The sequence below is a fragment of the Coregonus clupeaformis genome, chromosome 1 (assembly GCF_020615455.1).
Source record: "Coregonus clupeaformis isolate EN_2021a chromosome 1, ASM2061545v1, whole genome shotgun sequence".
In the NCBI taxonomy this organism is placed as follows: domain Eukaryota; kingdom Metazoa; phylum Chordata; class Actinopteri; order Salmoniformes; family Salmonidae; genus Coregonus; species Coregonus clupeaformis.
Window position 1 is genome coordinate 57,523,610 of NC_059192.1, and position 21,193 is coordinate 57,544,802.

A 21,193-nucleotide genomic window follows, 5' to 3' on the forward strand; every position below is an offset into this window, starting at 1 on the left:
CACGGGGGCATTGTCATGCAGAAACAGGAAAAGGCCTTCCCCAAACTGTTGCCACAAAGTTGGAAGCACAGAATCGTATAGAATGTAATTGTATGCTGCAGCATTAAGATTTCACTTCAATGGAACTAAGGGGCCTAGCCTGAACCATGAAAAACAGCCCCAGAACATTATTCCTCCTCCACCAAACTTTACAGTTGGCACTATGCATTTGGGCAGGCAGAGTTCTTCTGGCATCCGCCAAACCCAGATTTGTCCGTCAGACTCCCCAGATGGTGAAGCATGATTCATCAATCCAGAGAACGCATTTCCACTGGTCCAGAGTCCAATGGCGGCAAGTTTTACAACACTCCAGCCGACGCTTGGCATTGCGAATGGTGATCTTAGGCTTGTGTGCGGATGCTCGGCCATGGACAAACAGTTATTGTGCTGACGTTGCTTCCAGAGGCAGTTTGGAACTTGGTAGTGAGTGTTGCAATCGAGGACAGATGGTTTTTACGCGCTACGCGCTTCAGCACTCATCGGTCTTGTTCTGTGAGCTTGTGTGGCCTAACACTCCGAGGCTGAGCCATTGTTGCGCCTAGACATTTCCACTTCACAATAACAGCACTTACAGTTGACTGTAGCAGCTCTAGCATGGCAGAAATTTGACGAACTGACTTGTTGGAAAGGTGGCATCCTATGACGGTGCCACGTTGAAAGTCACTGAGCTCTTCAGTATGGACCATTCTACTTCCAACGTTTCTCTATGGAGATTGCATGGCGGTGTGCTCAATTTTATACACCTGTCAGCAACAAGTGTGGCATACTTTTGGTCATGTAGCATATATACACTACCGGTCAAAAGTTTTAGAACACCTACTCATTCAAGGTTTCTTCTACATTGTAGAATAATAGTGAAGATCAAAGATATGACATAACACATATGGAATCATGTAGTAACAAAAAACCTGTTAAACAAATCAAAATATATTTTAGATTCTTCAAATAGCCACCCTTTGCCTTGATGACAGCTTTGCACACGCTTGGCATTCTCTCAACAAGCTTCATGAGGTAGTCACCTGGAATGTATTTCAATTAACAGGTGTGCCTTCATAAAAAGTTAATTTGTGGAATGTCTTTCCTTCTTAATGCGTTTGAGCCAATCAGTTATGTTATGACAAGGTAGGGGGGGTATACAGAAGATAGCCCTATTTGGTAAAAGACCAAGTCCACATTATGGAAAGAACAGCTCAAATAAGCAAAGAGAAACGACAGTCCATCATTACTTTAAGACATGAAGGTCAGTCAATACGAAACATTTCAATAACTTTCAAGTTTCTTCAAGTGCAGTCACAAAAACCATCAAGCGCTATGATGAAACTGGCTCTCATGAGGACCACCACAGGAATGGAATACCCAGATATACCTCTGCTGCAGAGGATAAGTTCATTAGAGTTACCAGCCTCAGAAATTGCAGCCCAAATAAATGTTTCACAGAGTTCAACTAACAGACACATCTCAACATCAACTGTTCAGAGAAGACTGTGTGAATCAGGCCTTCATGGTCAAATTGCTGCAAAGAAACCACTACTAAAGGACACCAATAAGAAGAAGAGACTTGCTTCGGCCAAGAAACACGAGCAATGGACATTGGACCGGTGGAAATCTGTCCTTTGGTCTGATGAGTCCAAATGTGAGATTTTTGGTTCCAACCGCCGTGTCTTTGTGAGACGCAGAGTAGGTGAACGAATGATCTCTGCATGTGTGGGTCCCAACGTAAAGCATGGAGGAGGAAGTGTTATGGTGTGGGGGTGCTTTGCTGGTGACACTGTCTGTGATTTATTTAGAATTCAAGGCACACTTAACCAGCATGGCTACCACAGTATTCTGCAGTGATACGCCATCCCATCTGGTTTGCGCTTAGTGGGACTATCAGGCTTTGTAAGGGCTATTTGACCAAGAAGGAGAGTGATGGAGTGCTGCATCAGATGACCTGGCCTCCACAATCCCCCGACCTCAACCAAATTGAGATGGTTTGGGATGAGTCGGAACGCAGAGTGAAGGAAAAGCAGCCAACAAGTTCTCAGCATATGTGGGAACTCCTTCAAGACTGTTGGAAAAGCATTCCAGGTGAAGCTGCTTGAGAGAATGCCAAGAGTGTGCAAAGCTGTCATCAAGGCAAAGGGTGGCTATTTGAAGAATCTCAAATAAAAATATATATTTAGATTTGTTTAACACTTTTTTTGGTTAGTACATGATTCCAAATGTGTTATTTCATAGTTTTGATGTCTTCACTACTATTCTACAATGTAGAAAATAGTAAAAAGTAAGAAAAACCCTTGAATGAGTAGGTGTTTTAAAACCTTTGACCTGTAGTGTGTGTTTATATATATATATATATATATATATATATATATATATATATATATATATATATATATATATATATATATATTACTAGCCACCCAGCAATTTTATGAAGTTGGCTTTATCTAGCCCAGATAGGTTCCCAATTTCCCAACCTCATAACTAGCTACCAAGAAGCCATTTCAGGCTATCAATCAAGTTAGAGTAGCTAGCTTGTCTAACTGTCTTAGCTGGCATGCCTGCTGGCAAGGTTGGTAGACTTTAGAAAAGCAAGCAAAAACTAAATGTACTGAATAAGACTCACATTCCTTTCAATCTTTTACCCAGATTTTAGCAAAGATGCAGAGAAGCATATATATTTTCTTTAAAAAAAGAACCACCTGTCAGGAGGATACAGACAGCTCAAGCGGTATGCTTAGATATGCTGAAAAGTATACATAGAATCAAGCATAATTATTATGCTAGTGTTTGAATAATGCAAAATTCTCCAACTGACCTCCCCCCTACCATCCTCACGTACTTTGTGCCCCCTTAGATTGTTCATGATGCCCCTGGGTGAGGTAGTTTTATATGACATGACACAGGCATTGAAATTCCAGCCATACCAATACAAAATAAAGGGACAATGATTGGCATACTTTTTTAGTAAACTATTTTACACTACAATTTTGTTATCTTATACATACCATGAAGTGTATATTAACCACTATAGCCTACATTTAGCACAGCCTGTAGATATGAATTTCCAGATACAATTCCCAGTCTCCTCCCCTGGTTCAGTACCTGCAGTGCACCACGATGGGTCCTGCGTAGGACGGGTTGACCGTCTTCACCTTCTTGAGGAACTTGAGCATGCCGATGGGGGAGAAGGGCACCCCAAAGTCTGGCCAGCTGGTGAAGTGGAGCTGGGTGACCAGGCGGGGGGCCCTGGGGCCATCACTCCCCTGCTGTTTACAACAGGAAAACACATAAATCATTTAGATAATAAACTTTAAATACCATGTCACAGTCTCTCACAGCATCATGTTTTCTATGTGAGGGTTCATGCGCAGGGTTGTCATGTAGGCGTGTACAATGATACTTACATATTGTACACAGAACTTGCGGATGGTGTAGTCCACCAGTACAGTAAAGTCCTCTACTGCCACCCTCACGTTCCCATACATCCAACAGCCCTGGTCTGGCCAGTACTGGTAACACTTGTCCTGAAGAGAGGCGAAATGGACATTCAGCAAAGCAAAACTTACAAAATATACACTATTTGAATAGTTTCACCAATGTGAATGGCAGAGACTTAAATGAGGATTAATTGGTAGAGCATGGCGCTTGTAACGCCAGGGTAGTGGGTTCAATCCCCGGGACCACCCATACGTAAAAATGTATGCACACATGACTGTAAGTCGCTTTGGATAAAAGCGTCTGCTAAATGGCATAGTATTATATTATATTATTATATTACTGACCACAAACTCTATATTTGATATAGTTGACAGAGGTGATAGTCTGTCAGTCAATAAGTTCATCACTCTGATGTTCTAGACCATTAATGAGACTCTCAGACTAATTATAATCAAACCTTGGGTGCAGCTAAACCCATAGTTGTTTCACGCCTGAGAGTGCCTGTAATTACGCCAGCTGGCTGCCTACAATAATTACATACAATAATTGCCTACCATTCAGCTGTTTTCTAACCTCATTGTCTGAACCGTTAACGTTAGGTAGCAAGTGGCTACTGTGCTTGAAATTTAGCTAGCTTGTTGCTACCTGGATAGCTACTAGTAAACAATAGCTGGAACGACCGAGTGAACAGACGCGAACTGGCTGAGTCAATTCAGTGGCTAGCTTTGCACTTGGCTAGCTAACAGTAGCTGCTAGGGGTAAGTCATAACCTACACTTGTGTTTTGTTTTTTACATATTGATAGCCCGAGTCGTTCAAGGAATTCGGGACATGGGTGACTAGTTAACGTTAGTTTGGCTCTCTCTGTGTGTTCGTGCCATGAAAGGAGGGGTTCTTCTTTGTCTGAAAGCAATGGCTAGCTAGTTTGCTAACTATTCTAGCTAACTAACTGGCTGAATAAGTTGACGACGGACTCGCTCAAGCTGTCGGGACTAACCCACAACGTTAGACACGGACACGAACGATCTGCTTGCGTGTTGATACACTGGTGGTTTGTTGTCGCCGAGTATTGGCGCTAAACCGTGTTGTTGGAGACCGGCATGCTAGCTGGCTGTGGCGTCTTATGACGAGGTGCCCGGACGTTTTTCACGGAATAATACTGCACCTAGTTAGCTAGCTGAATAAACTAAGTTAGTCTATTCCTAGAAAACATTGAACCGCTGTAGTTTACAACAATTATAGTTTCTGAGGTGGAAGTTGGGAGATTTATATTTGGGAGTTGTGGTGAGGGAGGCCCCGCTCTCTCCTTTCCCAGATGTTTAGTTCATTTCATTCCAATCTCCTCTGCATTATTGTAGCCATCTGCTGCAGCCTGTCAACTATGCCTCTGCCTATCCCTGTTCTCTCCTCTCCGCACAGGCTACACAAACGCCTCACACCGCGTGGCTGCTGCCTCTCTAACCTGGTGGTCCCTGCACGCACGACCCACGTGGAGTTCCAGGTCTCAGGCAGCCTCTGGAACTGCCGTTCTGCTGCCAACAAGGCAGAGTTCATCTCAGCCTATGCTACCCTCCAGTCCCTCGACTTCTTGCCGCTGACGGAAACATGGATTACCACTGAAAACACTGCTACTCCTGCTGCTCTCTCCTCGTCTGACCATGTGTTCTCGCATACCCCGAGAGCATCTGGTCAGCGGGGTGGTGGCACAGGAATCCTCATCTCTCCCAAGTGGACATTCTCAATTTTTCCCCTGACCCATCTGTCTATCTCCTCATTTGAATTCCATGCTGTCACAGTCACTAGCCCATTTAAGCTTAATATCCTTGTCATCTATCGCCCTCCAGATTCCCTTGGAGAGTTCATCAATGAGCTTGACGCCTTGATAAGTTCCTTTCCTGAGGATGGCTCACCCCTCACAGTTCTGGGGGATTTCAACCTCCCTACGTCTACATTTGACTCATTTCTCTCTGCCTCCTTCTTTCCACTCCTCTCCTCTTTTGACCTCACCCTCTCACCGTCTTCCCCTACTCACAAGGCAGGCAATACGCTTGACCTCATCTTTACTAGATGCTGTTGTTCTACTAATCTCACTGCAACTCCCCTCCAAGTCTCCGACCACTACTTTGTATCCTTTTCTCTCTCCCTCTCCTCCAACACTACTCACTCTGCCCCTACACAGATGGTAATGCGCCGTCGCAACCTTCGCTCTCTCTCTCCCGCTACTCTCTCCTCTTCCATCCTATCATCTCTTCCCTCTGCTCAATCCTTCTCCCTCCAATCTCCTGATTCTGCCTCCTCAACCCTCCTCTCCTCCCTTTCTGCATCCTTTGACTCTCTATGTCCCCTATCCTCCCGGCCGGCTCGGTACTCCCCTCCAGCTCCGTGGCTTGATGACTCATTGCGAGCTCACAGAACAGAGCTCCGGACAGCTGAGTGGAAATGGAAGAAAACTAGACTCCCTGCGGACCTGGCATCTTTTCACTCCCTCCTCTCTACATTTTCTTCATCTGTTTCTGCTGCTAAGGCCACTTTCTACCACTCTAAATTCCAAGCATCTACCTCTAACCCTAGGAAGCTCTTTGCCACATTCTCCTCCCTGCTGAATCCTCCCCCTCCCCCCGTCCCCCCTCCTCCCTCTCTGTGGATGACTTCGTCAACCATTTTGAAAAGAAGGTTGACGACATCCGATCCTCGTTTGTTAAGTCAAATGACACTGCTGGTCCTGCTCACACTGCCCTACCCTATGCTTTGACTTCTTTCTCCCCTCTCTCTCCAGATAAAATCTTGCGACTTGTGACGGCAGGCCGCCCAACAACCTGCCCGCTTGACCCTATCCCCTCCTCTCTTCTCCAGACCATCTCCGGTGACCTTCTCCCTTACCTCACCTCGCTGATCAACTCATCCTTGACCGCTGGCTATGTCCCTTCCGTCTTCAAGAGAGCGAGAGTTGCACCCCTTCTCAAAAAACCAACACTCGATCCCTCTGATATCAACAACTACAGAACAGTATCCCTTCTTTCTTTTCTCTCCATAACTATTGAGCGTGCCGTCTTTAGCCAACTCTCTTGCTATCTCTCTCAGAATGACCTTCTTGATCCAAACCAGTCAGGTTTCAAGACTGGTCATTCAACTGAGACTGCTCTTCTCTGTGTCACGGAGGCTCTCCGCACTGCTAAAGCTAACTCTCTCCCCTCTGCTCTTGTCCTTCTAGACCTGTCTGCTGCCTTTGATACTGTGAACCATCAGATCCTCCTCTCCACCCTCTCCGAGCTGGGCATCTCCGGCGCGGCTCACTCTTGGATTGCGTCCTACCTGACCGGTCGCTCCTACCAAGTGGCGTGGCGAGAAGCTGTCTCCGCACTACGTGCTCTCACCACTGGTGTCCCCCAGGGCTCAGTTCTAGGCCCTCTCCTATTCTCGCTATACACCAAGTCACTTGGCTCTGTCATATCCTCACATGGCCTCTCCTATCATTGCTACGCTGACGACACACAACTAATCTTCTCCTTTCCCCCTTCTGATAACCAGGTGGCGAATCGCATCTCTGCATGTCTGGCAGACATATCAGTATGGATGACGGATCACCACCTCAAGCTGAACCTTGGCAAGACGGAGCTGCTCTTCCTCCCGGGGAAGGACTGCCTGTTCCATGATCTCGCCATCACGGTTGACAACTCCGTTGTGTCCTCCTCCCAGAGTGCGAAGAGCCTTGGCGTGACCCTGGACAACACCCTGTCATTCTCCGCTAACATCAAGGCGGTGACCTGATCCTGTAGGTTCATGCTCTACAACATTCGGAGAGTACGACCCTGCCTTACACAGGAAGCGGCACAGGTCCTAATCCAGGCACTTGTCATCTCCCGTCTGGATTACTGCAACTTGCTGTTGGCTGGGCTCCCTGCCCGTGCCATTAAACCCCTACAACTCATCCAGAATGCCGCAGCCCGTCTGGTGTTCAACCTTCCCAAGTTCTCTCACGTCACCCCGCTCCTCCGCACACTCCACTGGCTTCCAGTTGAAGCTCGCATCTGCTACAAGACCATGATGCTTGCCTACGGAGCTGTGAGGGGAACGGCACCTCCGTACCTTCAGGCTCTGATCAGTCCCTACACCCAAACGAGGGCACTGCGTTCATCCACCTCTGGCCTGCTGGCTCCCCTACCTCTGCGGAAGCATAGTTCCCGCTCAGCCCAGTCAAAACTGTTCGCTGCTCTGGCACCCCAATGGTGGAACAAGCTCCCCCATGACGCCAGGACAGCGGAGTCACTCACCAACTTCCGGAGACATTTGAAACCCCACCTCTTTAAGGAATACCTGGGATAGGATAAAGTAATCCTTCTACCCCCCTCCCCCCCTTACTCCACCCCCCCCCCCCCCAAAAAAAAAAATAAAAAATAATAATATGTAAAGTGGTTATCCCACTGGCTATAAGGTGAATGCACCTATTTGTAAGTCGCTCTGGATAAGAGCGTCTGCTAAATGACGTAAATGTAAATGTAAATGTTTTGTTCTTTATTGATCAGCCCCTTGAGGTTCAATGGAATGTGATGCCAAGTCATTTTGTGTGACACATTGTATGGATTGGGAATGTTAGGAAAGGGTCAAATAAATTATACCCATGATCCTTGAGGTGTGAGAAGACAAGGGGCCTAGCAAAGGCTCTTTAGAACATCTATGGATGTCGAACTGTCAAATAATTCCACATGAGATCCCATTAGCAACTCTGAATACATTCTTTACTGGTTGTCTAAGCAGATAAGGGAGCAGCCAAAGTGAGAGAAGAGAAACTCACCTCTTTTCTCTCTTTCAAGTTAGTGAGCATCACTATAGTAGCAGTCTTCTGTTCCCAAACCATCCGCCAAAAGTCTGCCACAGTGTCGTGCATTGGGCCTATGGAAAAGAGAGTGACACGCTTACCACAGACGTAAGAAGACATACTATAGATATACAGTAGGCCTATGGTGCTAGAAAAAAGCATATGCTTACGTAAAGGTCATTTAAAATAATGAATCCTCTAGTAGTACAGTATTTTGCACAATAATGTTGCACATAGCTTTATTTACCTTGAGCTGCAATGAATTTGTTCCTCTCTTTATAACCCTGGTGAAAAAGAAAATGTGTTTTGGCAAGTTACAGTATTTATTAGACCGTAATGAGAAAGGAAGTAACACTGGATGCATTGAAATTATTCATAATAGGATGGAACGAAATACATAGTAAATATCAACAACTCACATCTATGTATGAGGCATTTATGTAGTCCGTACAAGAATAACCATCGATTTGAGTTAACAACACTCTGGAATGGTCATCTGTTGAAAATGTAAGAAAGAGACAAAATTGTAGTAGGAAAATAGGTAGCCTATTTAGAATTATTTCATAACATTTTATTAAATTGTTTTATCTCTCTTAAGTGGGTTTAATGGTTGCAAAACGTATTCCCATAAAAATTCCATCACTCACATGGTAGGATGTTGGGATATCTATTCTTGTCCCTGTTGATCACCCTGCTAGCCTCCTCAAAGGAGCTGTGCTGGTAGCCACAGGGTAGTGACTACACAGACACAACACAAACACAGGGGGTCAAACTATGAAGCCATTAATGAAGCCCTCATACATGCAGCATAATATGTAACAACATAAAGAACTATAAACTCTACATGACATTATTAGCATTAACAAATGAAGGTATCACACTACTGTGACCACTATGTGTTCTATGAAAAGGAACCTACATTGAACTCCTCTCTGAAAAGCTTGCAGTCGTCTGCCGAGCAAATCCGGAACTGGTCTTCTAGCGAATCCAGGGGGATGAGAAAGTGACGCTTGGATGGAGATGGGGATCGTGGGAGGAGGACCACTGTCTGCTCTCCTGTGTAAAAAATAAATAAAAAAATATGAAATGTCAATGTCAATGTATATACATTCAGTACAATAATTGTAAAATAACTGTGAAATAATAATTCTGCCTTTTTGTTTTTTAAAGGGGAATAACTAGATCACCTTATCACATGTGATGAAGTGAACATAAGGAGGGTGACATCAAACAGGTGATTCATAAAAACAACTGACTGGGTCTTCAACTCTCACTCACACTTGCTAAACATTGTACTTTACATGTGAAAGTTACATTACAACTTACAATAACACACCTCACCATTGCAGGACAGAACAACCCTCTCTCCCTTTCAGTTTCCAATCTGGGTGTAAAGCTTGATTCCTCCCAGACCTTTGACAGCCACATCAAACACCTGTGTAAAGCGTCATTCTTTCACCTCAAGAACACTGCCAACTCTGTCCCACCCTTTTCTGATGCAGAAACGTTTTTTTAAAATCTCCTCAAGGCTGGTTTACTGCAACGCAGTTTTCATCGGGATCTCTGGCAGGAGTCTCCAGAAGCTCCAATACATCCAGAACAGAGCTGCCAGCATCCTGATGAGAGTGCGGAAACGTATTGAATTCAAAACCCTCCTGCTGACTTTCCAGTGTATTCATGGCAATGCCCCTCCTTATCTCAAATAACTGCTTTCCCTCCATAACCCCTCCCGCACCCTCAGCTAGACCACCCCAGCCTTTGGAATGCCCTCCCGGACCACCTGAAGGCACCACAGACTCTGGGCTACATTAAAATGGGCCTAAAGACCTTTCTCTTTCTGTTGACAGCTGTGCTCCTTAGTGTACTTGTCCCTTGTAGCTTCAGTTGTGTTCTTTGTGTCAGTTGCCCTGTTTAGTTGTGTTAATTTTTTTCTATTTGGTTTACATTTTACATGTTATGCACTTTGAGATTATTCTGTATAATGAAAAGTGCTTTACAAATGTAATGAATTATGATTATTAATTACAAGGTTAGAAAGTTACAATGCATTTTGCTTCAACTGTGTGTGGTAAGGTAGACTGTGAATATTTTCCTCATTTTCTACCATTTTAGACGTGTTAGTTCATCTTGACAGATCTCAGTAGCAGCATATGGCTTCAGTATGATATTGCTACAGAACAGACCTGACTTTGTGTTTTGATTGTGACGACTTATCTAGAGTACAGATCAGTAGTGAAATTCAAGAAGAACTATGTACACACACAACCTAAGGCTTGCATCACATCCCACAACACACAATCAATGGTGAAATTAAATATTGTATACATAAGTAGGGCTGTGGCAGTCATGAAATTTTGTCAGCCGGTTATTGTCATGCAAAAGTCTGCCAGTCTCATTATTTTTTTATTATATGATTTTATAACAAGAAGAATATCATTGAACTTAGTTGAAGCGTTGGCGTTGGGTGGTTGGTAGCTACTGTGCTCGAAATGTAGCTAGCTTGTTGCTAGCTGGATAGCTACTAAACAAAAGCTGGAACGACCTAGTGAACAGACGCAAACTGGCTGAGTCGATTCAGTAGCTAGCTTTGCACTTGGCTGGCTAACAGTAGCTGCTAGGGGTAAGTTATAACCTACATTTGTGTTTTGTTTTTACATACTGGTAACCAGAGTCGTTCAAGGGAATTTGGGACATGGGTGACTAGCTAACGTTAGCTTGGCTCTCTCTGTGTGTTCGTGCCGTGGGAGGAGGGGTTTTTTTGTTGGCAGAAAGCAATGGCTAGCTAGTATGCTAACTATTCTAGCTAACTAACTGGCTGAATAAGTTGATGACGGACTCGCTCAAGCTGTCGGGACTAACCCACAACGTTAGACACGGACACAAATTATCTGCTTGGCTTGTTGACACACTGGTGGTTTGTTGTGGCCGAGTATTGGTGCTAAACCGTGTTGTTGGAGGCTGGCATGCTAGTTGGCTGTGGTGTCATAGGATTTGGTGCCCTGGACGGTTTTCACGGAAGAATACTGTACCAAGTTAGCTAGCTGAATAAACTAAGTTAGTCTATTCCTAGAAAACATTGAACCGCTGTAGTTTACAACAATTATAGTTTCTGAGGTGGAAGTTGGGAGAGATATATTTGGGTGTTTCAGTGAAACATAAGTGAGGGAGGCACCGCTCTCTCGCTTTCCCAGATGTTTAGTTCATTTCATTCCGATCTCCTTTGCATTATTGTAGCCATTTTCTGTAGCCTGTCAACTATGCATCTGTCTATCCCTGTTCGCTCCTCTCCGCACAGGATATACAAACGCCTCACACCGCGTGGCTGCTGCTACTCTAACCTGGTGGTCCCTGCGCGCACGACCCACGTGGAGTTCCAGGTCACCGGCAGCCTCTGGAACTGCCGTTCTACGGCCAACAAGGCAGAGTTCATCTCAGCCTATGCTACCCTCCAGTCCCTCGACTTCTTGGCGCTGACGGAAACATGGATTACCACTGAAAACACTGCTACTCCTACTGCTCTCTCCTCGTCTGACCATGTGTTCTCGCATACCCCGAGAGCATTTGGTCAGCGGGGTGGTGGCACAGGAATCCTCATCTCTCCCAAGTGGACATTCTCTCTTTTCCTACTGACCGATCTGTCTATCTCCTCATTTGAATTCCATGCTGTCACAGTCACTAGCCCATTCAAGCTAAACATCCTTGTCATTTATCGCCCTCCAGGTTCCCTTGGAGAGTTCATCAATGAGCTTGACGCCTTGATAAATTCCTTTCCTGAGGATGGCTCACCCCTCACAGTTCTGGGTTACTTTAACCTCCCTACATCTACCTTTGACGCATTTCTCTCTGCCTCCTTCTTTCCACTCCTCTCCTCTTTTGACCTCACCCTCTCACCGTCCCCCCCTACTCACAAGGCAGGCAATACGCTTGACCTCATCTTTACTAGATGCTGTTTTTCTACTAATCTCACTGCAACTCCCCTCCATGTCTCCGACCACTACTTTGTATCCTTTTCTCTCTCGCTCTCCTCCAACACTACTCACTCTGCCCCAACTCAGATGGTAATGCGCCGTCGCAACCTTCACTCTCTCTCTCCCGCTACTGTGAATGATACAAACCTTAGAATGCCTTAGAAATCAAAATATATATGGGCTGCATGATGCGACTATGGGCTATTAATGATTTGAGAAAGTCGCAAAATGTCGCTCTGTTTCTTGCCTCAGTCTGCACATGCTGTTCTCTCTTCAAGTGATAATTTTTCACACATCAGACTATTCTCAATTTAATCTTGTCTTTACTAATATGTCAAATTTGTTTCGATTTAGAATGGCCCATTATGAAATGGGCAGGAACAGGGGCAAGACAAAAAATATTTGTCATTTCCCGCCTGAACGTTTTTCACTCATGTCAGGTAGGCTCCTCAGATTATTTTGCTACCCAACAGGTGATATTCTGCCCAAACTCTGTATGCCATGGGCTCTCCAACCCTGTTCCTGCAGCTACCCAGTGCTTAATTTGGGAAACCAATGAAATATGTTCAGGAACATCGATAGTAACATGTTTTCACAACGAAACATATTTAATTAAACTGTTGACAGGCCCTCTCTCTGCTTACTGGAGAAAGGAATGCATAGAGAGGGGAGGAGATGGAAACACACGTGGTGAGATATTCTGCAGCTAAAGGTAATGTCAGCCTATTAAATACAAAAATATATTTTAAAGAATTCACCATTACTAGGCTGTTCAAAATCAAATACAAATTCACTATAATTGTAGGGTAACACCACATTTGTTTAATTTAGGCTACACCAATTATGTACCAAAGATATCTTCAATCAGTATTTTTAAAATGTTTTTCTGCCATGTGTAACATGCGGTATGCTATTTGTTGTATAACGGCTAAATCATTATTACAATTTTCCGGGTTGGGCTTAGATATACAGTCGTGGTCAAAAGTTTTGAGAATGACACAAATATTAATTTTCACAAAGTCTGCTGCCTCAGTTTTTATGATGGCAATTTGCATATTCTCCAGAATGTTATGAAGAGCGATCAGATGAATTGCAATTAATTGCAAAGTCCCTCTTTGCCATGAAAATGAACTTAATCCCCAAAAAACATTTCCACTGCATTTCAGCCCTGCCACAAAAGGACCAGCTGACATCATGTCAGTGAATATCTCGTTAACACAGGTGAGAGTGTTGATGAGGACAAGGCTGGAGATCACTCTGTCATGCTGATTGAGTTAGAATAACAGACTGGAAGCTTTAAAAGGAGGGTGATGCTTGAAATCATTGTTCTTCCTCTGTTAACCATGGTTACCTGCAAGGAAACAAGGTGCCGTAATCATTGCTTTGCACAAAAAGGGCTTCACAGGCAAGGATATTGCTGCTAGTAAGATTGCACCTAAATCAACCATTTATCAGATCATCAAGAACTTCAAGGAGAGAGGTTCAATTGTTGTGAAGAAGGCTACAGGGCGCCCAAGAAAGTCCAGCAAGCACGAGGACCGTCTCCTAAAGTTAATTCAGCTGTGGGATCGGGGCACCACCAGTGCAGAGCTTGCTCAGGAATGGCAGCAAGCAGGTGCGAGTGCATCTGCACGCACAGTGAGGCGAAGACTTTGGAGGATGGCCTGGTGTCAAGAAGGTCAGCGAGGAAGCCACTTCTCTCCAGGAAAAACATCAGGGACAGACTGATATTCTGCAAAAGGTACAGGTATTGGACTGCTGAGGAATGGGGTAAAGTCATTTTCTCTGATGAATCCACTTTACGATTGTTTGGGGCATCCGGAAAAAAGCTTGTCTGGAGAAGAAAAGGTGAGCGCTACCATCAGTCCTGTGTCATGCCAACAGTAAAGCATCCTGAGACCATTCATGTGTGGGGTTGCTTCTCAGCCAAGGGAGTGGGCTCAATCACAATTTTTCCTAAGAACACAGCCATGAATAAAGAAAAGGTACCAACACATCCTCCGAGAGAAACTTCTCCCAACCATCCAAGAACAGTTTGGTAACGAACAATGCCTTTTCCAGCATGATGGAGCACCTTGCCATTAGGCAAAAGTGATAACTAAGTGGCTCGGGGAACAAAACATCGAAATTTTGGGTCCATGGCCAGGAAACTCCCCAGACCTTAATCCCATTGAGAACTTGTGGTCAATCCTCAAGAGACGGGTGGACAAATAAAACCCCACAAATTCTGACAAACTCCAAGCATTGATTATGCAAGAATGGGCTGCCATCAATCAGGATGTGGCCCAGAAGTTAATTGACAGCATGCCAGGGCGGATTGCAGAAGTCTTGAAAAAGAAGGGTCAACACTGCAAATATTGACTCTTTACATAAACTTAATGTAATTGTCAATAAAAGCCTTTGACACTTATGGAATGCTTGTAATTATACTTCAGTATACCATAGTAACATCTGACAAAAATATCTAAAAACACTGAAGCAGCAAACTTTGTGAAGACCAATACTTGTGTCATTCTCAAATCTTTTGACCACGACTGTAGGCCTATGCATATGCTCTAATATGCATATGGGTGTTTGAATTAATCATCCATCACCTTAGAAAGTGCTGCCCATTTCGGTGTGTTAGGCTTTGAAACAACATCCACAACGATCATGTTTTACACTCAGTTTCAACCTGTTGTTGAACTTCTTTCTTCAAATTGATCATCACAGTGAGGTGAGTTTTAAAAGCACATACTGTTTTGATGATAAGTGTTTGATGTGATTTTCGATTGCATATGCATTGACGTCAGAGGACAATACAGCCCTGAGCCCTGAGTACCAGGCCATTAAGACCTGATGATTGTTAGCGAGTTGGGTACTACTAACGCATGTCTAGAGTGCATAAGAGGAGATTACTATGAGTCAACAGTCACGTGGAATTTTACTGTCATGACTCATGACTGCCGGTGTGGCGGTAATACGGTTACCGCAACAGCCCTATACATAAGATGTATGTGGAAAGGTGAAGTTGTGAGACGTACCTTTATCTTCCAAGAAGCCATTTGGAATCTTCTTATCAACTGAGGTGACAAGAGCCTTCCTGTTGTTTCTAAACCTAACCAGAGAGTGTGACAGAGAAGAGGAAAAGGAAACAAAAGAGGAAACAAAACAAAAATGTTATAATAATATAATATGCCATTTAGCAGACGCTTTTATCCAAAGCGACTTACAGTCATGCGTGCATTCATTTTTGTGTATGGGTGGTCCCGGGGATCGAACCCACTACCTTGGCATTACAAGCGCCGTGCTCTACCAGCTGAGCTACAGAGGACCACGACCGATGAAAGATAATATTTCAGCTCAACAAGTCAGAATAAATAGAAACCCACCTTCTGAACTGAAAGCTGTTCTTTCTCATGAGAAGCACATAGTACCCTCACCACTGAGAGAGGAGTTGACAGAGTGAGCGAGTGAGCGTGAGAGCAAGAGAGTGAGAGAGTGAGAGAGCGAGAGAGAGAGAGAGAGAGAGTGTGAGAGCGAGAGAGAGAGAGTGTGAGATCGAGAGAGAGAGAGAGAGAGTGTGAGAGCGAGAGAGAGAGAGTGTGAGATCGAGAGAGAGAGAGTGTGAGATTAGAGAGAGAGAGAGAATGGTCTAATATGACCCAGCTAGCCATTTGTTTTCTGTTTTACTGGAAGAGCAGCTGTTGGAACACTTCCAACACACACACACAGCGTGGGGGTGGGCTGGGCTGATGATATAGGAAAGGGTGGGGGTGCGGTTAAGCCACCCAGTGTTGTCTATTACCTTAGGAAGTATACTGTCAGGAGAATGATGATGATGATGAGAAGAAGAGAGATGACCAGCGTAGAGGAAAGAACATGGCCACCCTGGGGGGTGGGGGTTTCTGGGAAACAAAGATACATATATTATTTTGTATACTACACATACAAGTGTTGTCAATAATTTCACATCTATATGCACCCATTTTAATAGATAATTGAACTGTGCATGTCTAAGAATTGTTTAAAGTTAGGATCGAGTTAATGTATGCCGATTGCTCAGGGCCTCGTTTCCCAGAGCATTCATAGCATTAAGATCATCGCTAGAACCATCTTTAGTAGCCAAGCTATTTCCCAAAACCATCGTTACTGAAGATGCACTTGAAAATGCTCGTTATTTACCGACTGCCTCAGACCACTGTTAGAACAGCTAAGTGCGTCGTTAGATGCTTTTTTTGCCCTTCCGCGTCACTTTATACATAGAAGATCTCTGCTGAATAGAATCGACTAACCGGTGCCCCCGCACATTGACTCAGTACCGGTACCCCCTGTATATATCCTCGCTATTGTTATTCTTACTGCTGCTCTTTAATTATTTGTAACTTTTATTTTGTATTATTTTATATTGTATTTTTTGTGAATTCTTTTGGTATTATTTCTTAAAACTGCATTGTTGGTTAAGGGCTTGTAAGTAAGCATTTCACTGTAACTACACCTGTTGTATTCGGCGCATGTGACAAATGCAATTTTATTTTATTTGATCTGTCTCTAACGAATTTGACTACAAATACAAGCAAAGAATAAAATGATGCTTCAAATGAAAATGTAGATGATTGCAAAAGATAAATAAATTATAGGCTACGTTGGCCTATATAGTTCAATCACATTAACATACATTTTATGTTCATTCCATTGAATTCTATTTTGCTAATTCTAGGCTGCTGTCTGTAATGTTTGCCTCAATATATTTCATGATGTGTAACAACATGTGCACAGGGCCATAACTACATATGAGGACACTGACCTTTTTTTACGAATTTCCCCAACACTAAAAAATTATATATATACTGTATGTATATATATATATATATATATATATATATATATATATATATATATATATACAGTGGGGGAAAAAAAGATTTTGGCCGCCACCAATTGTGCAAGTTCTCCCAACTTAAAAAGATGAGAGAGGCCTGTATTTTTCATCATAGGTACACGTCAACTATGACAGACAAATTGAGAAAAAAAATCCAGAAAATCACATTGTAGGATTGTTTAATGAATTTATTTGCAAATTTTGGTGGAAAATAAGTATTTGGTCACCTACAAACAAGCAAGATTTCTGGCTCTCACAGACCTGTAACTTCTTCTTTAAGAGGCTCCTCTGTCCTCCACTCGTTACCTGTATTAATGGCACCTGTTTGAACTTGTTATCAGTATAAAAGACACCTGTCCACAACCTCAAACAGTCACACTCCAAACTTCACTATGGCCAAGACCAAAGAGCTGTCAAAGGACACCAGAAACAAAATTGTAGACCTGCACCAGGCTGGGAAGACTGAATCTGCAATAGGTAAGCAGCTTGGTTTGAAGAAATCAACTGTGGGAGCAATTATTAGGAAATGGAAGACATACAAGACCACTGATAATCTCCCTTGATCTGGGGCTCCACGCAAGATCTCACCCTGTGGGGTCAAAATGATCACAAGAACGGTGAGCAAAAATCCCAGAACCACACGGGGGACCTAGTGAATGACCTGCAGAGAGCTGGGACCAAAGTAACAAAGCCTACCATCAGTAACACACTACGCCGCCAGGGACTCAAATCCTGCAGTGCCAGACGTGTCCCCCTGCTTAAGCCAGTACATGTCCAGGCCCGTCTGAAGTTTGCTAGAGTGCATTTGGATGATCCAGAAGAGGATTGGGAGAATGTCATATGGTCAGATGAAACCAAAATAGAACTTTTTGGTAAAAACTCAACTCATCGTGTTTGGAGGACAAAGAATGCTGAGTTGCATCCAAAGAACACCATACCTACTGTGAAGCATGGGGGTGGAAACATCACCAGTTTTTCTGCAAAGGGACCAGGACGACTGATCCGTGTAAAGGAAAGAATGAATGGGGCCATGTATCGTGAGATTTTGAGTGAAAACCTCCTTCCATCAGCAAGGGCATTGAAGATGAAACGTGGCTGGGTCTGTCAGCATGACAATGATCCCAAACACACCGCCCGGGCAACGAAGGAGTGGCTTCGTAAGAAGCATTGCCAGGTCCTGGAGTGGCCTAGCCAGTCTCCAGATCTCAACCCCATAGAAAATCTTTGGAGGGAGTTGAAAGTCCGTGTTGCCCAGCGACAGCCCCAAAACATCACTGCTCTAGAGGAGATCTGCATGGAGGAATGGGCCAAAATATCAGCAACAGTGTGTGAAAACCTTGTGAAGACTTACAGAAAACGTTTGACCTGTGTCATTGCCAACAAAGGGTATATAACAAAGTATTGAGAAACTTTTGTTATTGACCAAATACTTATTTTCCACCATAATTTGCAAATAAATTCATAAAAAATCCTACAATGTGATTTTCTGGATTTTTTTTCTCATTTTGTCTGTCATAGTTGAAGTGTACCTATGATGAAAATTACAGGCCTCTCACATCTTTTTAAGTGGGAGAACTTGCACAATTGGTGGCTGACTAAATACTTTTTTTCCCCACTGTGTATATATATATATATATATATATATATATATATATTTTAGGGCTGACAAGGGATTAAAATAATTAATTGCGGCCTCCCGAGTGGCACACAATTGTCCCAGCGTCGTCCGGGTTAGGGGAGGTTTTGGTCGGTGGGGCTTTACTTGGCTCATCGTGCTCTAGCGGGCCGGGTGGCGGGCCAGGTGCCTGCAGGCTGACTTCGGTCATCAGTTGAATGGTGTTTCCTCCGACACATTGGTGCGGCTGGCTTCCGGGTTAAGCAGGCGGGTGTTAAAGAGCGCGATTTGGCGGTTCATGTTTCGGAGGACACGTGACACAACCTTCGCCTCTCCCGAGCCCGTTGGGGAGTTGCAGCAAGATCGCAATTGTATATCACAAAATTGGGGAGAAAAGGGGGGTGAAAGAAAAAATTATAATATTATCATTGTGATTTATCGCATAAAATTCTGTAGTTAATCACAATTAATCGCACATTTTTTATTTGCTCAAATTTGGTACTAAATAAATATTTTTCCATTTTAAAAATGCAGTGTATTGAGTTATAGGCATGTAGGGACTGAAACACAAAACATATCCTGTATCAGAATGTTTTTAATGGCATATATAAAAGTCCTGAAACTTACTAATGCTCCCAGTAGGCCTACTAATGCTCCCTCATAAATTCACACACACACACACACACACACACACACACACACACACACACACACACACACACACACACACACACAGTTAAAGCTTCAGCCATTCCAAATGATTATTCTCCCAATTACTGATTGGAGGGTTGGCTATGAGAAAATAAATACTGTATCTATGGATACAAAGAACATTAACTTGTCCAACAATGTAATGAATTCCACAGAACATAAACCTGTGACCATACACTTCAGTCGTCCTCCTATTTCTTTTCACTCAGCCAGCTACATAGACGAACAAGCCTGTTGACATGTTCTCTCTCTCTCTCTCTCTCTCTCTCTCTCTCTCTCTCTCTCACACACACACAAACCAAATCTTACAGTTTCTCGATTGCTAAGACACATTTCTTGAAACCTTCACCCATTTTCTCATAACTTTAAACACAAAACCAAATCTTCAAACTACATTCACAAAACCCCTGACTCTTCTGGCAAAATCAAACAATCGCCTCAAAACCATTTAATCTGTGCTCAAAATCAAACAATGCTTTCAGATCATACACACAGCCAGTCAATATATAAACACTACAGAGCGTTCATTAGACACTACATCAAAAAATGGAGAACACATAATCCAGGGCATGTAGTTACAGAATTTTTTATTTATTGTATATATTAGTTTTTGCCTATTGCTTACACACTTTTTGCAGAATTTGGCTCATTATGTCAAAACTCAACACACAAGCCAATCAGACATAGCACTTGGAGATTAACAACTCACATATATGCCAAAATGAAACACTGCAATCAAAACGTACAGTTTTTTCCAACTGCTTTTTCCAACTGCTTACACACATCTTTTCATGTCACACAATTTTTGAAACCTCTCACTCAAAGTGCAAAACTACACACAAAATCTCCAAAACCATAAGCTATTTCTCAGCCTTTGACTCAGTTGTCAATTGCATAAAACACTTTTTTCAAAACACTACACACAATTCTCTACCTAAAACACAAAAATCTAACAGGAAGTGACTTGCTTTCCTTTTCCAAACACAACCAATCAAAATGCTACACTTATTCACCAGGTCAAACACACTCTCCTCACATGTTCAAACACTAATTGCTTAACTGATCACTAACCAATCACTGCTTTACTGTAGTATAGGACTGTTTTGAACAATGGATGCCAACAATGGACAGAGAGCAAGAGGTGTAGGAGGGAGAGGCAGGGGACAACAACGAGGACAAATTCAAAGACGAATAGTTGGAAGAGGAGGAGTAGGAGGTAGAGGAAGAGGAAGAGGAAGAGGAAGAGGAAGAGGAAGAGGAAGAAGAGGACGAGGGCAAAGAAGAGAAGGAAGGAGAGCCATCTCTGATGAGATTAGGGCAACACTTGTTGATCATGTGATCAACCACGGTTTGACCATGAGAGAGGCTGGACTGAGAGTCCAGCCCAACTTGAGTCGATTTACAGTGGCGTCCATAATTCGAACCTTCAGAAATGAGAACAGGTATGCAACTACCTAATTACTATTTTAGCATTACAGTAATGTACTGTAAAATATTTATGACTGCATAGTATTGCATAAACATTTGTAACTCTAAGCCATCCATTTACTGCACTGCATTGAATGAATGAGGTTGGTTATCATGCTGTACTACATTTTTGTGTACATTGTTTACAGTTCCTATGCTGAACACATACTGTGTTTGAATTCTGTACAGAGTGGAAAGGCAAAGACATCATGGAGGACGAGGACGCTTGTTTACAGATGTACAAGAGACTGCAATTATAAATATGGTTTTGGCCAACAATGCAATTAGGAT

The 21,193-nt window shown here is 43.3% G+C and overlaps 1 protein-coding gene across 1 annotated transcript in view; it reads right to left on the bottom strand.

The window, feature by feature from the left end:
* Positions 1 to 21,193, bottom strand: part of LOC121571109 (receptor-type tyrosine-protein phosphatase epsilon-like) — a 93,932-nt gene that overhangs the window by 28,677 nt on the left and 44,062 nt on the right. Inside the window, exons 4-12 of the mRNA XM_041882412.2 lie at positions 16,036 to 16,135; positions 15,272 to 15,345; positions 9,200 to 9,336; positions 8,928 to 9,018; positions 8,700 to 8,776; positions 8,528 to 8,564; positions 8,257 to 8,354; positions 3,432 to 3,551; positions 3,130 to 3,293 (exon numbers count right to left, since the gene is read on the bottom strand). Coding sequence (XP_041738346.1) covers positions 3,130 to 3,293; positions 3,432 to 3,551; positions 8,257 to 8,354; positions 8,528 to 8,564; positions 8,700 to 8,776; positions 8,928 to 9,018; positions 9,200 to 9,336; positions 15,272 to 15,345; positions 16,036 to 16,135 — 898 coding nt within the window. The remainder of the gene's footprint in view (positions 1 to 3,129; positions 3,294 to 3,431; positions 3,552 to 8,256; positions 8,355 to 8,527; positions 8,565 to 8,699; positions 8,777 to 8,927; positions 9,019 to 9,199; positions 9,337 to 15,271; positions 15,346 to 16,035; positions 16,136 to 21,193) is intronic.